This window comes from Buteo buteo, chromosome 28 (genome assembly GCF_964188355.1).
Source record: "Buteo buteo chromosome 28, bButBut1.hap1.1, whole genome shotgun sequence".
Taxonomy (NCBI): Eukaryota; Metazoa; Chordata; class Aves; order Accipitriformes; family Accipitridae; genus Buteo; species Buteo buteo.
The window spans coordinates 9639369-9665062 of NC_134198.1; the positions used below are offsets into that span (position 1 = coordinate 9639369).

Here is a 25694-nt window from a genome sequence, read left to right on the forward strand (position 1 = left end):
TACATGGGTTGAGATACACACAGTTTAACAATTGAAGGGGAAAAAAAACCCCAAAAATTTAAGTGATGCAAAGGTAGTCACTCACCACCTCCAACCAGCAGACCAGTGCCCAGCCAGTCTCCAAGCAATAGCTACTTTGGAAAAACTCCCCCCACAATTTTATTGCTGAGCATGACGCTATATGCTATGGAGTATCCCTTGGGTCACTTGGGGTCAGCTATCCTGGCTGTGCCCCCTCACAACCTCTTGCTCACTCCCAGCCTGCTTGCTGGAGGTGAGGGGCAGAATGATGCTTGCTCTTGATGCTGCACAAGCACTCTCAGCAATAGCTAAAATATTGGTGTGTTTTCAACACTGTTTTGGTCACAAACCTAAACCACAGAACCATACAGGCTGTTAGGAAGAAAAATAATTCCATCCCAGCCAAACTCAGTACAATATGCAAGAAAAATTTCTCCCCTCCCAGATACAGTTTCTGCAGACACAGTCTATATGACAGCCCCTTGGGTTATCAACAGCCTGAAGAGCAGACCCCCAAGCTGGAAGAAGCTCATGACCATTAAATATCTCAATACCATCTGCACAACTTTGGAGTAACTGTGTGAAAGTTAGCGCTTCACAGGTCAAGAGGCAAGACCCACCTCTCAAGGGTGAGGAGCCTATATTCCCTCCGTGCCAGAGAAAGTCGTGTTATAAGATTATATGGCCATAGCCTGCTGAACAAGTCATTTATCAGAGGCAGAAAGCATTTGTAGCCCCTTTCAGTAACCTGAGCTAACAGATCACTGAGCCTCAGACACTGATCTTGCTAGCCTACACTGACAGCTTTGTGCATAGTTATCATTTTTGCTCCTGCCCAGCCCTGGAGTCGGGGGGGGGGGGGGGGGGGGAGGGATGCGGGGAGAAAGAAAGAAAAAAGAAGCTGTAAAATGAATTAGAATTCGCTCCAGTGAATTATACATTTTTGAAGAGCCACTGCAAAAAGCCACGTCACTGGTAAGAGCAACTCAAAGAAAAATAAACATAAATCTGGTCTGATCCACCATGCATCATCTGGTAACAGCAGTAAACAGATTTATTTTAGGAGAATATATGTTGTCCTCAGCAGCTCTCTCTTTACGCTGCTAATTAGTGGCTGCTCTTCCAATGATCTGATGACCAATTTATATTATTTTACCCCTTCTTCCTTACTGAGAATAGATTTTGAAGATGGCCAGTACCAAATCCCCCTCTTTTTAGCTTTAGCCTTTTCACTTCCAAATTAAATCAGAAACTATACACTGCAAATTAGTTTGAAGTTTGATTCTCTCACACGCTTTGGCAGACAGGAAAAAACCAACACATTATTTTTCTACTTCTCATATCAACATTACTAACATGAATAATCCCTTGTCCTGTATTCTACATCTGAAATCAAGGATTCTGGGAGGGGCAGGGGGACGGACGGGACACGACATGGACCCAAACAAAACCCAAAAAACTTTACTATATAGCATTTAAACATTTAAAGCCCTGTGAAAAGTTGGGATATAACAGAAAATAGTCTATATAGATGTAACAGCACAAGTATTCTACTAACTACTATAATTTAGTTATTAAAGTAACACTTCTACAGAAAATTACACAATTAATGAACAGATTTTTGAGGTAAACCACAGAATTTGCATTTCAAAGAGAAATTAAATACCTCTAAATGTTTATTGATTTTTGATAGCTCTGCTGCTGTTTTCTTATCCTTAGTCTGTAGATTTTTGTCAGCTCCCAGCTCAAGCAACTTCAAAATTACACTTTTATGTCCATGCTGTGCTGCCCATATTAATGCCTGCAAAGAACAACTTCATTTCACCAAGTTTACATATGGAGCAAAAAAGGAACAGAGTTGCAATCAATAAAGCAATCTTCCTAAGTTCTTAGATGGCAGAATGTGGAGACAAAGACATCTTGAAAGTAGTGTTAAAGCAGAAAAATACACCAATGAGTATTTCTGAGAAATCTGTACTTAGAATCAGTTTGTGGGTTCTTGCTTTTTAAAGTTTTTATCAATTACAACACACAGAAGTAAATCACTTACTGAATATCCATTTTCATCTTGGGCATTTATATGTGATCCATGAGCGACAAGAAGCGCAACAACCCCAGGATAGCCTTTTTTAGCTGCATACATCAGTGGAGTCATTTGTCTTCTGAAAGGGGACAGGTGAAAAAAATTATTTCAAGATATCAAAATCCAACTGCATTATCAAGCAGAACACCTCAATTCTGTAAAGATTCTCTGTTCTGTAGAAGAACTAAGCAGAGGATGAAAGCCCGAGACACCACATTCACGCTTCAGCACAATGGTCAACTTAACAGAACATATAGATTCAGCCATTCATTTATATCCAGTTAGCAATTTTTAAATATTTTAAGAGTTCACATTTATTTTCTGATTGAAATGAAGTTAAGAAGTCAATTGTTGTCCTCCACAAGAAGGAAACTTAGAGGAGATTAAACAAGTGCCATCCAGGAGTTTAGAATATAGACTGATAGTACTTCTGGGAGAAAGTTAAAAAAAACATATCAATGTTTTACCATCTCCAAATTCAAGTAGCTCATTAACACACAAATAACTTTAACATGTCCCAGCTATGAAACACAGTAGCTTCATGACTAAACCATTTCTGGTTTGGTTCTGAACCAGCCATTTAAAAACCAGTTTTTAAAGACCATCCCTCCTGCTGCTACCACAGACCCAGCAGCAGGACTCTCATTTAGCACACAGACCCAGCTTAATGAGAAGGGAATAGGCATAACTGCAGATCACGTTTCTCACCCTACTAAAAGCAGAGAATATCAACAAATCATCCATTTTTCCCCCTCAATTAAAAAAAAAACAAGTGGCAGAGACTTTCATTTTTTATTTAAAAAAAATACTTTCAAAGGACACAGCTTAAGTGATGAATTCTACATAGAGTTAAATTTAAATCCAAAGCTCTGAAAAGAAATATGCAGTTTTGTGGAGGGCAAGCTGTAAATCACAACCAAATATTTAAGAGGAAGAATACTAAGAACAGCTATGTACATACTTGCAAAACCCTTTCTGGTAAAAACAATGTAAGCAAAAGAATCACAGGTCACGCAGCTTTTGCCAGTGCACACAGGTGCAGAGCAATAGCACAGGGTGCACTCATCACCATTCAGGCACCCATCTGGAGTATGCCTGAGAGCAGTCTTCAGACAATTACATACAAATGTATGTAACCTGAAGGGATTACAATCTTAACTTTTCAAGTACTAAAACTAAATGCACATCAAAATATTTTTGTCCTTTATCCCATTTTTGTTTTCTGTTCCCAGAAGTCTACGTGTTGACACTGTCTCTCCTACATATATTCCTATTTCTTACAACTGCTGAAGTGAGTACGTACAGATACCACCCTTCCCATTATTGCTTCTTTTTTTTAATATCCCAAACCCATGATGACAACAGTTTATTGATCTTATGCTTCTATTGAGATGCGTGTAAGATGAAGCCATTGTGAACTGCTCTGAATATTTTGAAAGAAAAAAAAAATATTGCTCAAAGCTTCTGTTAAAGAAGTGTCTTTCCAGACACCTGACACTTATTCTTCAGTGGAATCAGATTGCAGAATTAAAAAAAAATGCAGTATCAGAAGATAAAGGTGTGGAGTTTCTAGCCACTACGAAGTAATCAGATTTAAGCCAAAGTATTTTACTAGTGATGTTCAATTAAAATTTATTGTATCTTAAAATGCAATATTTTTTCCTGAAAAACTAACATCTACTGCTTTTAATGTACAGCTCTGTGTCAAAAATCTGCTGTCAAAGGATTATTCTATTTTGTTAGGATATACTCGAGGGGAGGATTGCTCTTTCCAATATGTGTTTCTTAATGATAATTTCAATACCGACCACTAGAGGGACCCCAAAAAGCATATGTATACCACAGCCGCTGTCTTTAAATACAGACTTTCTGCTTCCTTCCAGAGTACTGCTAGAACTAAGGCTTTGCTCATCCTTCCTTGTTATTGTTCATTTACAACACGATAATACTTTTCTTAAGCAAATATAGACAAAAGTGCACTGAAAAAATCCAGTCATATTACAGGTTTGAAAGAGCCTTATGATAGGGAAAAAAGTCAATTACTTGGAGATAAGCAAAATTAAAGGTAACCAGGCCTTCAAGACATACTGTCAATAAGAAGGAACTTGGTAATGAAATGAAGAGACTTGCATTAGTCTATAACTAATTCAATTTAGTCCAGCAACGCTGCAAAAGCAGAAGTTCTGACCGAATATAAGAAGACATTTTTACCATGGGGCACAGACAATCAGTGGAACTGGCTGCTCGGAGAAGTTTTGTAGTCCCCATCCTTGGTGGGTTTCAAGACCAGATGGCAATTTAGTCCAATGTCATAGCAGAGGTGGCTTTAAGGAAGAAGTTGGACTAGAGACCTCCTGAGGTCCCTTCTGACCTGAATTACCCTGTGATCCTATGAAGATTACTGTAAAAACAGAGACTCTACTATCTGCGCCTGTAACTTAACTAATGACGAGATAGCAAGATATAGGTATCTACATATAGACATATACAAATATCTATAGATATCTATATTTTAAAGAATGAACAGAAGTTGATTACAACCTAATAATTTGTAGCAACAGAAACCAAACTCGCTTGCCCAATGCAGACATTCACTCCCACACGTATTTCTATTCAGTGGCAGGTAGCCTTTGACAGACTTTCCATGCTATCATCTTTGAAGTATTTACATCTGACTGCAAAACCAGTCCATTCATACCTGTTTCCTTTTTCATTTCTTCTGCTCTCAACTTTTTTCTTGCACCTTTTTTTTTTTTTTTGAACTTGCTAACTGCTACTACCTCACAATTACCACCTTCTTTTTCAAAGGAAAAATACTGAACAAAAGTCCAGCGGTTACAGAAGTCTTTTGTCCGAAGAACATCCTGTAGTGCTTACAGCTGTACAATACTGCAGACATGGTATCTGAAATCAAGGCAACAACTCAATGACATTAGAGCTACTGAAAAAGTTTCTCCATTTTTCAGAAAACCCCAATAAACATGATATTTAAAAGGTCCACCAACATGAATATGGAATTAGTACTTCAGGCATTCCATTTTAACGTTCAAGTTTTAAGTTTCAAAGGCTACAAGCTATTTCAGGATAGAAACACATAGTGCTGCATAAATCTGCAATTGCATTTAAGCAGCACGTTATATGAGGGGGTACCATTTAATGTCTTGGACAGGTGCTGCATAACCACCACCTCAGAAAACAAGGTCTGTTTACACGTACGTCCACAAGAGGGAGACTAGAGCTTTTGGGAAAACAAATCTTGTTTTCCAAACCCTGCAAAGAACCCTGCAAATACAACAGCAAGCTTTAAGATGCCAAATCCACTGTTTCTTGCTAAGTTGAAGAGAAATTAAATGTATTGGTACGTCTTACTTGCAATCTAAAAATGTACATACAAGGTGTAGTGATAACCATCTAGATAAAAGCTCTGAGGAATCCTTTCGTCATTTTGAGGAACCGTGCAGACAGCTGCGTTTCAGCAATCTGGCTTGCAGATACCCTTCTTGTCCAGACACCCGTGAAGTCCTTTTTTATGGCACAATTTGCCACACGACATTTGCCCATATTGAACATGATACCCAAGTCATAGACAGTAAATAAATAAAATCTTAAAAGGCATATAAGCAATTTATTAATTATACATGACGTCTGTTCCAACTATGTTTGCTTCCAGCTATGCAGCACCTAAATAAGAAGCAAAGAATCCTGCACTGGTCTTATGCAAATGTAGGGGTTTTTGTTTGTTTGTTTTTATCTTCAGGTCTCCCTGCTTTTATGTTAAGGATGGAGAAAAAGAAAAAACCAAAAGGTTTTTCAGTTTTCAGGGCCACCCAAAACTTTGTATGTGACACCTACACAAAGATACAATCAGAGGTTTCTACAGGCTTGCTTCATCTTCATCCTGTCAAAAAAACAGGGCAAAACATTATCACAAGAGAGCAAGCTGAGCGGAACAGCCCTAAAAGCTACCACTTGGAGCCTCCCACCCTCCATGAGCCACAGTAAACCAGGTGATACAGCGATAACTTGCTATCTCCCTGAAAAACGTCCCCAGTACCTGTCTGTTACCACTAAGCTGAATCTGTAGTGCAGAATTCACCACACCTGGCAAACACACATTCTTATGTTTGGTATCATGCTCTCAAGCAAGACAAAGTTCATCTTCCTGGAAAATTTCAGAAGGAGAAGAGGAAGAGAAGATGTCTTCCATCTAGACACAGGTTTCCTTCTATCAGGCAGATATCTATAGAAAATTCAGTATTTCAGATTGGTGATCTTGAGAAGTATAAGCCGTATGTAAAGTCTCATAACGGGATATGTTTATTAACTAGACCAGTGTATCACTAATATTAGAAAAAAAATACAGCAGGTAGAAAATAATTTAACCTTAAGTTTAGTCTCAATCTTTTCTTACTGAGATCCCAAAGCAAGGAAACGATGCTACAAGACACTAATATTTTAGTCTATTAATCTGCAAACTGAACACTGCTTCAGATAACCAGGCACCATCTTCAGAAGCTTTTGGAGCCAGTTTCACCACTCCAGTGCTGTACATTAAGCCTGGAACTGAGAAACGAAGCGGTAATAGTGTGTCCACAGCAACCAAAGGAAAGCTATTTGCCCATTTTCTGGCTTATTGGGGTTTTAAGTGATGAGGTGGGAAACTCCATACAAGTAGTATTGGAAGAACATACTTCAGTGTAACACGAGCTGCAAGATATTTTTTCCAGGCACTGTCTGCTGGAGGAAGGTAGGGGACTCCCCTACCTTCTTGGAGCAGAACTTGTTAGGAGAATGGAACATACAGTTCTAGTAAGAAGGCTGGGCTGGAAAAGGTGACAGCTTAGTTTCAGGTTCGCTAGTTTTAGGCTTCATTTCAGATTGTCAGTTCTTGTACCTTTCTGCTTCTGAACTCTGTTTACGTGATTGTTTTAAAATTAAAAACAGGCATCTGTGTAAGTTCTACAGTACACATTGGTGGGAAGGTAGACAGCTACAAAGTTATCTTCATATGACTAGAAAAATACAAAGGATGTGATTATAAAAGGGATTAGCATAAAAATTAACAATGGGGATGGCAGAACTCTATGCTATGACATTCCCAATTATCCTGCCCTGTCTTCCTACATCCTTACTCCATCACATTTTTACAAACAAGCTGGTTTAGCTAAAAACATGCACACTTTGACATGAAGTAGAAAAACAAGTGAGTTATCTACCTAATCAGAAACTTCTCAGACTGTTTTCAACTTTACTTTCAAAGTGGGGGTAAAGTCAGCAGTCAAGAAATTCAGCACGTACATGTGAAATCTACTCCACCTTTCTAATGAAAGGGCAATTCTCTGTCACGTGAAACACTCCCGAACTAAATCTATGGAAATAACCCTTGACCAAGGTAAGCTAATGGCAATGGTAACAAGTTTAATATACTTGGGATAGAACATTACTGATATAATGCTAATGGATTTCAGTGCAGGTTTTGCTTCTGTTTTACACAAAGGCTGCTCAGGTGACACTCCAAGACACCACAGTACATTGTCAGAATGCCTCTCTTAAAAATAGCATCTAATGTTGCTACTGTCCCCAAGTATTTTATACCTCTGCCCAGAAACTGTCATCAACAGTTGTAAGCCCATCGGTACCACCATACAGTCAATACCAGCTGGGAAAAGTACTATCATCTATTTTGGTGTCTAGACTCCTTCCCCCTACGTGATGAACAAGACTCAACACTTATGTTCAAAAGCCACTCTTCCAAACTCACAGAACTCACACATGTAGCATGCTTTTGACTTCTCTTAACTTGGGTAAGAGGAGGGAAGAGATGTATGGACATAGCCCAGATGAACACAGTACTTAAGTAAAGGTAATTTTGTATCTAATTTTTTTATATTTAGTCCCTCTGTCCTGATGTTTGACCAACATAATAAAGTAAGTCTTTCTGTCCTGAGTTCATAGCGCTAGAATAAAAAACTCTCTGAAAGGCATGAAGTATAACAGAGCATAACATCACAAGTTATTTTTTGCTCTGAGGTGGACAAAAGATCTTGACTCAATCATTATTAAATTCCCTCATATTCTTGCCCCAGCCATAAAACGCACTGTAGTGCATTAACTTTTCCCAGGCTATTTACCTTTACTGAAATGTACTGTTTGTCATTTGGCATGGTTAACTATCACACAATGATAATGTCAAGGTCTTTGAAATTATTATGTGGCAGTGCAGACTTACTATCTTATCAGCAGCAATAAATATCTTGCTAAAATTGAGGTGTTACACAATTGCTTTATTCTGACTATGCAACCTGAAGAGAGACCTACCTCGTGAACTGGGCGATACTGCAATGAAAATTTCTCCCTTCCATTACCATCTTCTCAAGAGGGCAAAATAGACCAAAACTTTAATCATTAAACCATTTTTGATATTCCTCAAAACTGTTCTGAATGTAACCATAAGTGAACATATGTAGGCAACTTAATACCAGACCTGAGCAGTGATTATATTTCCAGGTATATGCATATGACAGTATGCTTCAAGCTCAACTTGAATCTGTACAATGACAAAAGACAAAGGTCTAGTTCCTGTAATACTCACCCTAAAAAAAAGAAAAAAAGAAAATCGACTTTCTGAAGACTTTTCTTTAAACATACACAAAATTTATAACCATTTTAGAGCAGAAACACTTAAGACAGACTTGGTCATTGACCAGGACTCAATTGTGCCAGAAATTTTAAGAGGGGCAAAAAGAAGCCATGCAAACAACATAAAACCTCCACATATCCCATACACAATGAGACAAAGAGCTTATGTCAAAGTAAAGGAGGTTTCAGTCATTCACCTATTTGTCCCTCCTTCTAACAAAGAGCTATTAACATGAAACATCAACTCAAAACACTCTCCTTACTGGTAAAGCCATTAGGTTTCTTTAACTCTACTTTATGCAAACAAGAACTTGGAGGATGTCATCACCAAAATCCACATTTACTAGACAACCTATGACATGTAATCCTACCAGCAGTAAGTTAGTTATCAGTTGGTCACGCCTTTTCCTTCGGCCTAAAACAAAATCACAGCTTAACATTAATAAAATCAATGTACCTACAAGAAAACGCTGCAGGTTAAAAGAGGTTTTTTAAAAACGACTGCTTAAGTATTTCCAGGCCTTACAAAAGTATATAATTTACATTCTGGAGCATGAGGGAGGTGAATGATACAAGATAAGCAGAATAAATTTCTCAAGGTAGCATTCACTTAAATAAAGTATTCAAGCTATAGTAGCTCTACAAAGGCTATACAGAGCATTTCTTACAATGCCTTCTTGTTTCACCTAGCCATTACCTTACTTCTTGTTTGTCTTTCTAAACTCTTCGGTCAGCACTTATGCTTTGATACAGTACATTCTCATCAACAAAACTGTTTTTACATCCATCAGTATTCAGTTCCCAATTTTGGCTTAGCAAAAATATGCAAGTTACTCTACTGAACACTTTCTCCTCAGTCCCCTATCCTATTGCAGAGAGACCATCTATCTACCCACTCCTAAACTCATCTTCTTTCTTAGAATGCATTTCAAAAATCAGTTTATTTCTCACTAGGCCTTCCCCACTCCACATACACTTCATGAATTAGACAAAAAAATGGCAAGTTTCTGTGCATCACCTCCAGATGACATGAGATAAAAAAGCCTATTGGCTGCCCTGACAGTGCAACAGAGAAAGCATAAATACTAAACTCTACCTTACATGAAAGTTAAGTATTCTGCTTTGCATTCACACACGTTCCAGTTGTGGACAAGAGAAGCTTCCTAAAATCATTCCAGTTCTTAAGTGCTGAGACAGCGAAATAATGTGGACCTTAGTTCTTAACACCTGTGGTAAACTGATGACATGGGAAGTACTCTCACAATAATCTCAACTCACTGACAGTTCTGATGCCCTCCTACAGAACATCCTGCTTGCTGTAATGAAACAGGTGAAATGGGATTGCAGTGCCCCACAGAGGGTCTGTTTTGATCCCTTAGCTTCACAGAAGCTGGTTTGTTGTGTTTCATCCCCGTTTCAGAAGACAGTGGAAGAAGCCCACGAGAAGCAGCAGCTGCTGCCTAGGCAGTTCTAATGATGGGAGTGGTATGCACAAATGTCAAATAATGGAAGGGAATAAAGACAGCACGAAGATTTTTGAAAAATCCAGACCTTGTCACCTAACTTCTACTTTTATTTGGTACAAACGACATCTCTGATTGCCACTTAATTTATCTTTTCATTTGAGAAAGACTACTCTTGCAAAAGTGAAAAAAACACAACTGGACACTATCTGATGCATGCAAGCATGACTCATATGTTAGCACAAGGTCTTAGGAAACAAAGAGATAGCAAGTAAATATTTGTATATAAAGACCAACTATGCATAACATACTCTAAGTTTATAAATAAAGTTTTGCCCTTAAAATTCCCATCTCAGAATCCAAACTTTTTTTTTTTCCTTCAAAGTTTAGCCAAAGGCCTTTCCAAACATAAACCTGCAGCTTTGCACTCTGGTTTACATTTTCAAACACCCAGGACAAAGTTTAATAATGCAAAGCCTGCCCCCGTTTTTTAAAGCAGGATGTTTATCCTAACACCCAGCTTTCTGATGGCAACAATATGTAATTATTTCAGAGTCTGTAGCTTTCTCTTCTTTCATGAACAATTTTTAGCCTCTCTGATCAGAATAAATGAATGGCATTTAAATTTGGTACCAGACATCACACTTCACATTGGCACTTCCGCACAACTATGTTTCCTCCTTGTCTATGAGTACTATGCTCACAGTGAGGTTCAGGGCCCAGAGCAATTGAATTCTACTAATGAGAACCAACAGGCCTCCAGCTCTGTTCTCTTTAGAGGGCTACACAATCCACATATCTCAGGTAATATGGTGAAAGAGCTGTGGTATAAAAAATGAATTTCAGTTAGTTGAAAAACAAGCCATTTCAATTTGACCCAGACAATATATTTTTTCTGCAGCAGAGGGAAGACAGTTTATCTTGGGTCAGCCCAGAATTTCTTTCTTTTTGATGCAAAATGAAACATTGCATCAGACTATGCAACTACGGACATCTCACAAAGCACTGCTTCAGACTGCTGAGACACTAAGTGGTAATTTGTCGCGGTAGAGACGGACACGACAAGTAATAGATCATGCAAAATGGCTACTTTATTGTTCTAACACACCTTTTTATACCCTTCTTTTGAGTATGTGTTAGTATATGATTGGTTTGGTTAGTAACTAACAATTCATGATTGGTGAGTTCGTTAGGACGGTTCTTCTTATCACTATCTTGTTTTTGTACTGGTCTTCTCGGATCTTTCCAGACTCTCAAGGATACACTACAAGTTGCTCAAGGTTGCGCTGTTCTCGAACTGTCAGGAATTCCGTAGGCTCGTTGCATCCCCCGACAATAATTCAAGAAACAATCTGTTACTTGTTTTTAAAAGGAGATTAAATCTTCTTTTAATCTGGATTATTCCAGATTGCACTAGAATAAATGTATTTTATTTACAGAGAAGTTTTCTTTTTCCATAGGAGGCTGTCTGCGAAAGGAATATAGCCAGATACCCACAAAAACCTCAAAAGGAGGACATAAATTTAAATAATTAACTGATTTAACGTACATCCTTATACAGAAGAGGCAATATGATCTGGGAAAGGCAGAGGACATATTTCTTGCCCTTACACTGCAGTTAAATGAAGTAGTAAGATTAGTTTTTATCTTAAATTTATATCTTGCTCAGCTGAGGAACATACTTAAATTTAATAAAACTGATCATAGTCTTATCTTCTGAGATGTAATAGGAGAAATAAGTATCTAGACACTAATCTTTCCTTATACAGACAGCAGTGAAGTTACAAAAAGCTAACGAAGTACACATCATTTTAACCAACAGCAGCTATGTCTATAAAGACGTCTCTGTATATTAACAATAAATTTTACGCTGTATTCACAGACATGGGGTTTTTTGGTACCTGCAAGTAAGGTTAGGGTCAGCATTCCTTGACAGAAGCAGTTCTACAGTCTTCAGGACTTTTTCCTCTGAAGCATCCGCAGTACATGCCGCCATCAGCACAGTGTACTTATCTGTTTTGAAACTTGCAGTTAGAGAATTACATATATAAACACCATGATAATCCAGAAGTTCCTTTAAAAGCCTTTACATTTGCTAGAGTTGTTAATTGGGTTCTGATGCTCTAAGAAGTTTAGAACAGGGTAAAAAAACCTTGGTTTTCTTCCAGTTAAAGTCACTAGTATTATCAGGTAAGATAAAGGCATCTGAGAACAGAAGATACTCAGAAAGATGAGAGTGAATGGCAGTAGTAAAGCATCTATTCCTACTAAAGTTTAGGATACTTCTTAGGTACCCCAAAAACCCAGCAGGAGCTTAACTATAGACACTTGTTTCTCAAATCTTTTTCCACACCAGCAGATTCACTCCCTGTTCCTCCGCACCTCTCCCCAAAACACAGTCAAGGAAAGAAACAGCTTACAGAAAGTTAAGTGCAATGGATTAAAAAAGTGCAAGAAATGTATTATAAACACATAGCAACATCAATTTTAGGGACAACAGAGGCCCATACAAAGGACAGCTGAAGTAACAAGGCTTTATTATAGGGCTTAAGGAAAAGGAAGTAAGCATACTAAACTAGACTACTATGGTGCATGAAAGTATGGTCTTAGATGTGGATTTAAACAACATCTACACAGCCCATAAAGATTCATCAGGAGGAACCAGCGTATTTGCTCCAGCTCTGAAGCCAGCTGGGTGTTACACGCCACCTTTGCTCACAAATCAGAATTGTACACCCCTGCTGTTTGCCCACAGAACAAGGGAGATCTCCTTTCCTATAGTTCTCCTGAAGATATGTGGGAAGCATCAAACCTCAAGGACCTTAGCGAGTTAGTTGGCCCTACAGTCAATTAGAAGACTGCCATTTGAATAACTGCCCTTTTTACTTATTGCACAAACTTGTTCACAAGTTCAAACATGCCTTTAACAATTTAACAAATATAATTTTAGCTGTACCTACTTCAGACTGTACCATGAAGCGTTACAACATATTTGCTAACTTTCTTGTATAGATTTTAAGACTGTGTATATATTAACACCTTTATTCAACTGAGCTCAGATTTTATTAAACATGAGAAGTTTGTTATGTACTTTACCCCCTCTGCTATACTTTATTTCTCACCACTTCTTGTCTCCCACCCCTCCAACCAAAGACCTTAGTTTTGCATTTAAATTAATCTAGTTTCTTAATACATCATCTTGAAATTTTCAACCACCTCATGCAGAATTTCTAACACATATAAATCAGTATGCTAAACGAAAATTAAGTTTCAGAGAGTCACTTAAACTCCTGAACAGTAAGCAATTAATCCTTCAGTAAATTATTTGATACAGTGACAGATTTTTACTCAAAATGGTTAACCTGGTTATCAATAACAACATGAATGGAAAGGTGGCAGGACTTTGAACAAAGGTATGGATAAGCACTATTAATCTGGGAATGATATTTAGGAGAAACCTGTAGTAATATTTGTATTCAGTATTTCATGTAGTGATAAAGAGTGGGAAATTAATTTCTGTTAGCCTACCTATAGTTTATACATGTGAGCAAGAGAAGAAGGGGAAGAAACACCTTAGAATTCTCCGGTGTCTCTTTTGCAGAGAAAAACTGGTAAGAGACTGCAAAAAAGATTAGTTTATGTTCAGCCTAATTGAAAAATCCAGAAAAGCCAGTGAATTTACTCCTCAAGGATGCTGCATTCTGATCCCATCACATAGTGAATGCTGCATTAATTCCTTCTTCTTCACAACTACGAAAAAGGGTAAAATCAAGTATCCACCTACAAAGAATGACCGAAATGTGACAAAAGGCGATTAACAGTATAGATATTATTAGGATTGTAAACATTACAGGCTAATTAGTACAGGATCACTTGTGTGATTGCCTGCTGATATAAAAAAAGCAGCAGGACCAGTAACATTTAGTACTACTTCAGGATGGCATAGCTTTACTGAACACATGTGGCCTGACCTGAATCAATGACTTTCAAGACTGTTCCTGAGTGGACAGTACCCTGTTGCACATATGCCCTAGCTACTGTTTCCCTACACAGGCTAACAGGGAAACAAGCGGAGAAACTTGATCCTAGGAAGGTGCCACTTAGGGCAAACACACTTGGTCACACACTGAAAAAATGCCATGCACGTTGGTTAACTGGTCAGCTGAAACTGCTGCCCATAGCAGCCCCATTTATAGCTCTACTGCCATAAACAAGGAACAGGTATGAGTTGTAGGCAGCCACATGAAGTTCTCTGAAGTTGGTTACAAGGACAGTAACTCGAAGGCATGATTGCTTTTGGTGCAGGCAATCTACTCTGATCTCATATTCTGATCAGCTGCTAAGAAGTTCAAGAAAATTTTCAGAGCCAGACTTGTACCATCTGCATTTCACTCTACTACTGTAACAAATATCGGCAAGTTACCAGAAAATACGATCACTGCTTTTATGTACTTGGCAGTATTGTGTGTTGCATCAGTTTCTTCTGTACTGCAATGTTTTTTCTTGAACTTCCATAAATATTCCAACACAATGGAAAAGAAGGAAAACAACCACAGTTTAAGTAGGAAAAAGTTATCATTAAGCCACAAAAATTGACAGAGGAACTGATAGAAGCTCCACTGAACTTTTGCAGAAAAAGGCGATCTAGTAACACACTAAAGAAGTTTTCACTTAATAGAAAAATTGTGCTCTAGTTTTAGAGTAGTTCACATTAGTCTCCCACAAACCGGAAAACTACTGCTGTTGTTTGGGATTCTAGCTAGTTTCTGCATGTACATACTTCGTAACAGGACCAAACAAAGGAAGTTTTAACTGTACAACTTTATCCTAGAATTCTTGAACAACTATTTCTAAACACTCTTTTTAAAAAAGTACTTGGGGATTGGGAGGTGGGGGGCGGGAAAGACAGAATGAGAAAAAAAGAAAACCCATTAACTGATTCCAGATCAGTTCCAAGAACACAATTTTTACTTTAAAACTACTGCTTTTACTTCAAAACTGTGAAAGCTAGACTAGGTCCCAGTTCCACTGTGAACTTTGATTTTTTTCCCTATATATGTAAAAAGAGAATAAGGATAGAACAATGTCCGGTACTAAGCATTAATGGCCAGTATTTTTCATTCACATCTTACCTATTTCAAAACGTGCATTAGCACCTCTGTCCAGAAGAAGACGCACTACCGCAAAGTCAGCCACACTGGCAGCACACATCAGGGGAGTCCATCCAAAATGAAAGCTAGATTCTACGCTTACACCTGTCAAAATTTAAGATACTAAAATCATAAAGCTGCACCACAATAAACATGCTTTTTATAAACCTTACTCTCAATATATATCATTACAAAGGTTACAGTTTGGGTTTAGTCCTAAGGAGAGAAGTCTCTTACACCATTTTAATTTTTTTAATACACATTTATCTAGAACACCAGAAAACAACTTTTAGAACTGACACCAAGGAAGCTCAGTTCTCAATCCAAGAAGTTAAGTACCACAGAAAGACTACATTTAAAAAAAATGTAAGTAATAAATTTAGCTGCAAAAATAATTTCAGAGCAGTACACACAATCTCTGTTTTCTCCACTTATGTGCAATATCTTTCTTCAATAAAAATGAAAAATTTTGATTCTTGCTAAGCCAAGTGGACTGCTGTGGAAGCAAACTGCTTGTCAGGCAATTAAGATCCTATTGACTAGGGTTTTCCTGCTTCACAGCTCCTTTTCTTCTTTGCCTTGCTAGGCAGTTAACTAGAAGGGACCATTTTTGCGTTCAGTACTAACAAAATATTATCTCCATAGAAAGAAGAAATAGAAGATTATGCAAGATTCGTTCACAATCACCAGATTTGTTTGTTACTCTTTATAATAGCCACATCTTCCTTTGTGGCTAGAAGTAAGCTTGCCAGACAGCCCTCCCAAATTCACCAAGAACCAAGTACCAGACCAAGATAGTAATCCAACAACTTCCAAATAAAAATCTCTACACGTTTTTGCAATAAGAGGAATCATCCTTCCTTCAATCCTTCTTCAAATATTACCTCCTCTAGAATAGTTTCCATCAGCTGTTTCCATATTAGTCCAACAGTGATTATGGATAATCAAAAATACTTCTTTAAAAGAGACAGCTCTGGAAAATACCAAAACTGCCCTAAGAAATTTGTGACAGTCAAGCTCCACGCATACTTTTTCATGAAAAATGTGTATTTGCTTCCCTGCCTTGGTAGTTTGTCAAAGATGTGCTCAGTGTAGCAACATAAAGCCATTATAGCTGAGGGAGTAACAGGTCACACTGCTCTTGGATTGATTCTTCAACTGTTAAAGATCTGGAGTTGTAGAAGTGATCAGTAAAGAGGCAACATTCAATGAAAGCCAGGTGTGGAAGCATTCTAACACCTCTAACACCTGCAAGCCACAGAATTTATGATAAAATCTTCTTAGTAATGCATACATACTAGCTGCAGTCCTTAATGTCGCAGCATGCCAGTTTACCTGCAGTATACGAAACACTTCATTGAAGTCCACAGCCAAGTACTACAAGGGGAGCCAGCAAGCCTCCCTTCGCAGTCAAACCTGAACTTCCTTGTAGAGAAGTCACTTTAAGAATTTAGAAAGTGTGACATCCAACAGCCCACTGAAGTAACACTAGTAAGAAAGGAATACCAGAAAGCTGGCACTGTCAGCCTTAACAAGTCCCTTTTCCTCTTAAGAAGAAAAGCAGTCCATGCAACTATCTAGAGCTTTTTATTTTAATACATATCTGAACAACAGTGACAAAGGGTCTATTTGGCAGGCATATAGAGACTTATTAAAACTCAAGAAGGTATTTTTCTCCTTGCTTTCTTTACACTTATAGCAAACAGTATCTCACGATGCTGGTGCTTTTTCTAAGTTCTAGAAGTATAATGGTCTATTTGGCAATGAAATGTCAAACCTGTGTTACAGCTTGTTTGTCCTGCATGGTCTCCTGCCATCTTTGTAGTGACTGCCTTGAAGTACCATGCAGTATGAAAGTCATCAGGGGAAGACCAAGAAAGGACAATTGTAGCAGTAAGTCATGTGGCTTCTTGGCTGCATGGTTATACAAGTTGTTGACTGAACCAGAAATGTCTCCCCCTGGTTAGTACTCAGACTCTCTTATTACAGGAGCTGTTCTTGAAGTAAACAGTGTTAGTTTAGCATTTAAAATGGCCCTTAAGAAGTCCTATAAGGTAACAGTGAAGCCCGGAAAAAAATTTTTAGTAAAAAATCAGGCCAGATGCAACAGCCAGAGAGAAGTGAGGCTGCCGCAGCTCCACACCCCCAGGTCCAACCACTATCGATGCCGAGCGTGTATTCCCAGCAGACACACACATACACCACCCCCCACACTGATCAACACAGACACACAGAGCACTCGTGAACACAGACAGCACCAATGGTCTCATCCTGCTCCCTTTTGGGATAGATCTATCTCCTCCAGCTGCTGGCATCAGAGACACACGGGTCTCTGACCCCCTGTCCCACTCCTGGGGCTGGCACATCCTTTCACTCCTGTCTCTACAGTTGCTGGCACCCAGGCACAAGGTCCCTATGACAGCCCAGGGAGTCCCTTCCTCTGAGACCATTATTTGGGTTCTTGCCTGCCCCAGGCCTCTCTGCTCCTCTGGGCTTGTGGAGATGGGCCTGCGATGAGCTGATGGCTTCCATGACGGGCCAATGGCTTCCATGATGGGCCTGGGAGGAGCTGGGCCAGGGTGTTATTTGGGCTTCCCCACCTTCCATAACCTCTCTGTGTTCCTTTGTGGGCATGAGCAGAGGAGCTTTTCAGACACATAGCCTCACAAATTATGTCTACAAGGCAAAGCAGATACAACATTCTTTTTTACAATCCGAGTTAGAGATAAATATCCTCCTCTCTAAGCAGGAATGGGGAGAAATACTTTCTGGCCCCAAACAAGCTCTACAGCAGAAACTATATGAAGCATGTGAAAAACAGTGAAGTAAAAGAACAGCAAAGGAAAAATTATGTTCTTTCTGTGATTACTGCAGTTTCTCTGCAATCTCTTTCAAATATTTTGTTGACTGTGGCTAATAATAGCTATGGTAGAAAGGCTCTGTAGAACTGCCTCAGTACCAAAGATTCTTAAAGCAATGGCTAAGCAAGCCAGAAGACAACATGTTCTCACTCTACCTGAAAGAATGGCCCCAACTGTTGCTAGGAAATCCACTTCCAACACAAATCCTGAGTTTGGACAAGTGCTGGTAGCGAGCCTCCTACAAGCTCTACTGAACATACACGAAAGGCAACTTTGGAGGCAAAGATTTAATCTGATTGAGCATTGATCCTCTGAAGGACAATGTCACCTTTCTTCAAAAACACCTCCCTGTTAGACAGGCATTGTGTTCTACTGCTCTGCAGGACAGTACTGGATAGGTATTTTCAGGAAATGATAGATTCTCTTGTGATACTGCCTTGTACATTTCAGGAGACAGGACACTAGACTACAGGAATCTCTGGCCTGGCCTTACGCTCTTACAGATACCTGTTATCATCTTCCAATAGCATAGAACTGCTCATTATGTAGCAGGCAACAATACAGAAAATGAACTATACAAGCAGTCAAGCATGGCTATAACAAAACAATTAAGCAATCTGATGCAGACACCACTAAAAACTCTACCTATAAGAACATATTTTCTCAAACCAAAACAGAAGATGCATTTCACTCTGTATTATGCCTCTGTGTTTCAGCCTGTGCAACAGTTTTTACTTAATTTAAGAAGAAAACCATTTCCCCACTGTAGTGAGAAACAGTCTTCTTCTAAAAGGGCAAGTAATGTCTTTGTTTTAAAACTCAGAAAAACCCATTGCTAACCAGAAAACTACTTTCTTCCAGCCATAAGACAGATTTTCCTCAGATAACAAGCTCTTGGCTACTATATTCTGCTTGCTTGCCGAAGCAGAACTTCCTGACAATTATCACTAGGCAGGTCAACTCAGCTATGCAGTTTTTCATTGCCCTGGATGCTTCAGTAAGTGATCCAGTCCTCCTAACACTGAATAACAGAAACACATTACAGACAAATACAGAGGAACAGAACAGGGAGAAAGGCTTTTAGTGTTAAGACAAACTACTTTTTAGTGACAAATGCCCCACAAACCCTATTAGACCTTTCAGAACTACAAAATCGTTGTCCAGCTGATGTTGCCAGGACAGCAGTATTACACAGGGCACATACCAGAACCTTAACAGTGCTGTGAGTGAGAATAAAAAAAAAATAAATGGAATTTCCAAAGTGGGGGAGCATTAAAACACAAAAAGTCAGCCTCCTCTTCCTGCCCCCTCTCCCCCAAGCAACCCTCAACACCAAATTAAGACCACCCACTGAATTCTCACTCTCAATTTAAACCACCTCAAATTTGTTGTTTGTAATTGATATTTTCAGGTTAAAAATGCATCTGAAAACAAAGAAACACCTTATTTGATAGCTCACACATTTCACAATTTTCAGGGCTCCTGCTTGATGTAAGAAATAAAAATTAGAAGGAATTTCCTGCAATACCACATACTGAGTCACTGAAAAAGTAATTTCATCTTTAAAATAAGAGTTTATATCCTGTATTGAAAACATTCACATATTCCTACATGCACTCAACACATTATTTTGAAACAAGAACTTCGAAGCTTTAGAATTCTTGCCAAGTTCAATTAAAAATATTCAACTTCGTAACTGACTTTCCTCACCAGAGTTCAAGAGTTCTTCAATTAACGACACATCACCATGAAACAGAGCTTTCTTTAATGCTTCATTCTTGTCCGCCTGCAACATTTGATCCAACTGCTAGATAAGCAAAGAGAAGTTAAGTCAAAACCTAGTAACTGTTTCAAGGTAAAAAGTACAGCTTGATTTCAGGATAAAAGCACTAATGATCTCTGTAAGGACAAAGCAGGGAAGGGGAGGGAGCAAGGTAAAACTTTCCTTCCTCTGTCTCTGTAGATGTGCTTAGGGACTACTGTAAAACATAAAGTTGCAAAATTAACTTTTCAGAAAGGATCCATTCTCTGAAAATATAAATATCTTCTTTCTCAACAGACCTGCTATCCTCCTATGCTGCTCTCAGTTTTTCTTAATGGTATTTGATTTCAGTTAAGATTCTTTTTCATCTTTTGGCACTACAAAAACGTTGCAACACATTTCTGTACCTTTTTTGTATATTTCACATGTTGTGAAGCACAACACTAAAAAAATATATGTATCAGACATAAAAGTTATTTCGGGGCAATACAGCTCAATGACTAGCTGTCTGGTTTAACGCAGCATGAATCCACTGCTGGTAAGTCTTACCGTTCCTCTTTTGTCCTATTCCTGTGGTAGCAGAGGTATTTGTGTTGCTGCATCATAAAAGATCTGGCTGAAAAATGCCCTGACCAAAGACTAGTTTGTGATCAGACAACTTGCCCGATTCAAGTTCCTTTCAAAAGCATCACAGATTTGTTCTCTATTAAAGCTGCAGATACAGCTGAAGATTACTGCTGGCATTATCTAGATTACACAAAACATACACACCAATAAGTGGAGGACTATTCACTAGTTTCTTTGCAGATAGACGTGGGATGGAAAGAAGAGAAGTCCTATTTCATGGTAAGTTCTGAAGTCATAACATGAGAACTTCAAATTACTCAATTTTCCCCAGCACACTGTAGTCTATCTTTCCAACAACTTTTGTAACGATTTTAAAAGTGCTTAGTGTCTAGACAACCAAAGGTGAGAGAGAAACAGCCAATATAATAATTTAGCCCTACTTTTGTTCTGTTCAGCCAACAATGTCCAAATAATGCCTACCTTTGGATAAGAACCTCCATTTAAAGATCAAGGCCCCTGAAAAACCTGACTATAACCCTTAGCAAGAGTACTGCAAGTACTGAGTTACTTCCATTTTCCAATTCCAGCCATCAGACAAACCAACGGCTAAAAAGCCTTGCAGAGTCTCCCTCTACCTCACACTATCAGATGCCTCACACCTATTAGATGCAATAAAATCACTTAAATCTTTAGGTTAGCGAGAAAGAGACTCAGAGATTTAAGATATAAAACAGCTTTACAGGCCCCCGGTCGCTTTCAAATTTGTTCTTGTGTTAAAATAGGGACGAGGGTTTGTTATTAAGGTGGCGAACACCATTTTAAATAAACGCTGAGGCTTCACGTAAGAAGACAACCCCCTCAAATTTAGGTTTTCTTGACTCCTGGATTGAGGGTACACCGCCACTACCCTGCTAAGAAACAATCGCAGAGGCGGCACCAGCCGCAGCCCCTCCCGAGGCCACCCTCCTCGGCGAGACCCACGGAGCCCCGCTCCCCTCACCGCCATTTCAGGCCGAGGCCGCCTCCTCCCTCAGGAGGCGCTCGGCCGTCTCCCCAACCCCGAGACAGCCGCCCCCGGCCGCAGGCCCCAGCCCGAGGGCGCCGGCAGCGGAGAGGCTGAGCCCCACCTGCGGCTCACGCCGCACGACGCCGATATCCCAGCCGTCCTCGTCGCTGTCGTCCTCTTCCCCCCCCGCCACAACGCGGATCCCCCACGGGGCGGCGGCGGCCATGGCGCTCGCGCGCGCGGTCGCCTCGGCGCCCGGCGGGTCACGTGGCTCCGCGGCGGCCGCGCCGCTTTCCCGCGCACGGGGCGCTCGCGGGGCTTCTGAGGGGCCCGTCGCGTGCCGGCTGCGTCGCCACCCGCCGCCGGCGACGCCCTCAGGGCGGGAGGGCGGGCGGGCTCCTCCTCACAGCGCGGCCGCCTCCTCACAGCGCGGCCGGCGGCCGTTTCTGGGGGAGGCGGCCGTCGTTCCTGAGGGGAAAGGGGTAGCTTGGCGTGTGCTGGTGATGGCGTCGCAGCGTCAGGGAAGAGAAACCAATCAAACGTACGGCACGTGAGAGCGCAACGTGGCTTTCCGAGTGGCTCCGCTGCTCTGTGGGGTGTTGGGCAACGCAGCAGGGCTGCCTGTCAGGTTGTCTCTGTAGGTCTACGACTGGTGTATGCGCGTGAATCCAAGGGAAACGATAATGTTTCCTCTCTTTAATTTCTGTCATCGTTAATACGCTCTTAAAATGCCACCTAACCTAATAGCAGTCAGTTACGTTGCTCGTGTGCATGTACGCGCGTTGTTACACAGCCAAAGCCTATGGTGGTGACAGTTACATGGGGAAGGTTGAACAGCAGCCTAGTGAGTTAAATTTTCACCCTGTTCCCTCCCACCTGGGTACATATGGGCATTACTTTCAATTTTGGATTGTCGTTAGATTTCTTTCTAATGACAGGTAATGCCGTCTCATCCATCACAAGGTTCACCTGAAACTCCTTGGGAACAACATTCCATATTTCATCCACAGGCAAAACTGCTCTTTGAGCTCAGCGCAGACCTTGTCTCAGTCTGAAATGAATTTGTTCTTCCACTGGATGAAAGAGAACAGAAGGGAAAAAGTCTGGTCATGGGGAAAAGCCAGGCACTAGTACAGAATGGTGAGTGTAGCCCTTGTGCCCATGACAGTGTAAAAGTGTAATTTTCGGGAAGTTCATCTTAACAAAAATTTCACTCATCTAATCAGAAGGTGACTGTGAAGCATTTGTTCCTTTTTTCTTTTTTTTTTCTTTCTTTTTTTTTGGTGCCGTGCCACAGGTAAGGCAACTTTCACCATGTTGGAATTTGCAGGTTGGTTAGAGGTGTGCTTAGAACATATTAAGTGCTATAAAAATTGTACCTATTAAAAAAAAAACCCCAAACCAAACATGGTCTGCATATTTCAATTGTGCTTTCCTGACATTTTTAACAGCCGTTTTTTCTGGATTGTAGTTGCTTGTCTGTAAAATATGACAACCTGTTTGCATAAAAGTATTATGAAAGTCAGGTTATTAACAATGAGGAACTCTGGTACAGAGCTAGCTGAACATTTTAAATGAACTCCCATGAAAGAAACTTCCAGTTCTGGAAACTTGATAGAAATGCAAAAACCTTCCCTTTCACACAGCATCCCTAGAACAAAAGATGGTAAAATTGAGGCAACTGTAATACATACCTCTATATAAAGGCTTAGCTTTATGTGCTTATTTTGGATTTAACTGCATATACTAAAGGTCTGTTTAAATTAGTTTGGTAATGAAGATATAACATTTACTGGATGTAATAATTAATCATATTTGTAGCCATGTCAGTTCTGATAAAATTGTAACTTTTATTCTCAGAGTTTTCAGTTTTCTGATCACTGGCCTGAAGATTTCTCATGTCACTTTCTGCCTGCTGAGGAAAAGCAGAATTTGTGGCATTGTCATCTAGCTGCTTGTATCTATGAGTCCACCAGTCCTGAAGATTATGGTGTCCATATCCAGGATCAAGCTTCCATAATAATTCTTTGTTTGGCTCAGCTCTGTTACAGAACATGGGCTTGCTAGTAAAATTTATATCCGTAGCTGCTGAACTCTAAAGACAACTGAGTGTGCCTTTTTACAATTGACCTCATGTAGCTCAAGAGAGTTGTTTCTAACTGGTGATGGTACTATCTATAGATTCCTTACTTTTAATACACTGGCAATTATTTAGTATTTGACAACTGCAGTTTATTTGTCCTGGTTCAGGTTTCAAAGTTTGAGATTAGTTGGGGTTTTTTTCCTTCCCTTTTGTCTGCACCAGCTCGTGTACAATTTAAAATGTCGCAACAGACACTTCAAATGCAACCTGCATGTTGCTGCTTTGCTCAGAGGCCACCTCTCTTTAAAAAGGTCGCCTTCAGTAACAGGCCTGATAGTCCCTAGTACTACAGAAAAAACCCTTTCAAAAGCTCACAGTGCAGAAGAGCCTTGCAGCCAGTGTACCTGATGGCTGTTTCAAATGTGAATGTGTTGATTGTGCAAAAGTTGGTAGCAGGTGATCTCTCTTTGTGTGTTTGGTTGGAACTGTAAACCAGACGTTATTGTTGATGTGAACGCTCCCTCATTTTTCACATTCTTCTTGCTCCAGTTAATTTGTGACCTTGAAGCCTGTCTTTATTTTTCAGCTAAGCAGACTCTTTATTTTGGTTGATGGTATGGCGAGTCCTGGCTGTCATCCATATTTGCCAAATATCAGTATGTTTTTACTTCTTCTGGTAGGAGCAGCTCCCAACATCTTTTCCTCATTGTTATGCAGTACTCATTTTGCATGCAGAGGGCAATAATAGAATGACTCAAGCTGGGAAAACATCTCAGAATAATTTCCTGTATCACAAGGGGCATCAGAACAAGCACTAAAAGCCAACTCTAAAATAAATACCTAATCTGTGTGTAGCCTAGCTCCATGTACTTGCATGTCAGCCTGTGCTAAACATACCTGTTAAAAATACAGTGAATAGTAAGGATAGCAGTCACTGGATGCAGTAAATAACAGTATTCTCGTAAGAACCTGTTTTTGCTCTGAATAATAGAACTTCCTTAATACACTTCCTGTCTGTCTTCAGCCACCCTTCTTGCTGGCCATACTTCCATTTTGACTTCAGCTTGTTTTATTCATCAGCTGACTTTTAATCTTCTCTCATAACTTCTGATATTAAATAGATTTCATTAGTTGTCTGAACTTCTTGTGTATTTTTAGCTATACCTCATGTTTTGTCTCATGTGGGACTGATATATGCATAGCTAAAAATTTTTATTCAAACATGGTTGCCAGAATATTCCAAAATATTTTAACTGGTTCAGTTTTCCCTGTTTCAGGCCAAAAGGCTGAATCAGCAAATATTTAAGGGCTTTAATGCTGGGAAAGTAATGTTCTTGGAAGGAGAATCAGAATTGATAGATGTTTAAAGAGAATAGCTCTGTAAACCTTAACTACTGCAATAATGTTCTAGTAACAACACAGCAACTAATACTTTAGAGTATTAACAGCAATCGCTTTTTTTAGTGGAATTCTACATAGTTCTCTATCACGGCTACTAGTTTGAGTAACAGTCTATGCCTTTTCAGTATTATTCTTATGTAATTTTCATCTGTGGTAACATTACATAGAGTAAAAACTCAGTGATTCTTTATTGTAATGTTAGCTAGATATTACTTTGGCAAAACTTAACTGTGGGACAACTGATGAAAAGTCTTGAAGCCATTCCTCTCATGTTGTCCTAATTTATTCGTGCAGAGGAGGAAAAAAACTCTTGTGCAAGCAATGGCACTCCAGGAAGGAGGGACTTCGTAAATGTAAGAGATTCTCATTCCCAGAGAGGTTTAGTAGCTCTGGATCTACTGAATTGACAAATTAGCAGTAAATTTTCAGCTGGGAGATGGTGAAGTAGCAGTTGTACCAGTTCCATGGTTAAGGGCAGGACATCATACCAGAATTTGCATAATTTGCAAAAAGTCCTGTAAAGTAGCACAGGTGATTGCAGTTTCACAGGTAATATTCATGAAACAAATGGGAAACAAAGTACTTCATAGTAGTTTATGTTGTCCTGGATGAATTTTCAGCTGACTTGTACATACCTGTAGCATCTCTTATTTTTAAG

General features: G+C 39.5%; 1 protein-coding gene across 1 annotated transcript in view; it reads right to left on the reverse strand.

The window, feature by feature from the left end:
* The window catches only part of ASZ1 (ankyrin repeat, SAM and basic leucine zipper domain containing 1), a 40151-nt gene extending 20139 nt beyond the window's left edge, over positions 1 to 20012 (reverse strand). The window contains exons 1-5 of the mRNA XM_075059095.1: positions 19928 to 20012; positions 15339 to 15461; positions 12108 to 12219; positions 2072 to 2183; positions 1688 to 1822 (exon numbers count right to left, since the gene is read on the reverse strand). Of these exons, the coding sequence (XP_074915196.1) occupies positions 1688 to 1822; positions 2072 to 2183; positions 12108 to 12219; positions 15339 to 15461; positions 19928 to 20012 (567 nt within the window). The remainder of the gene's footprint in view (positions 1 to 1687; positions 1823 to 2071; positions 2184 to 12107; positions 12220 to 15338; positions 15462 to 19927) is intronic.
* Between the last annotated feature and the right edge of the window lie 5682 nt (positions 20013 to 25694).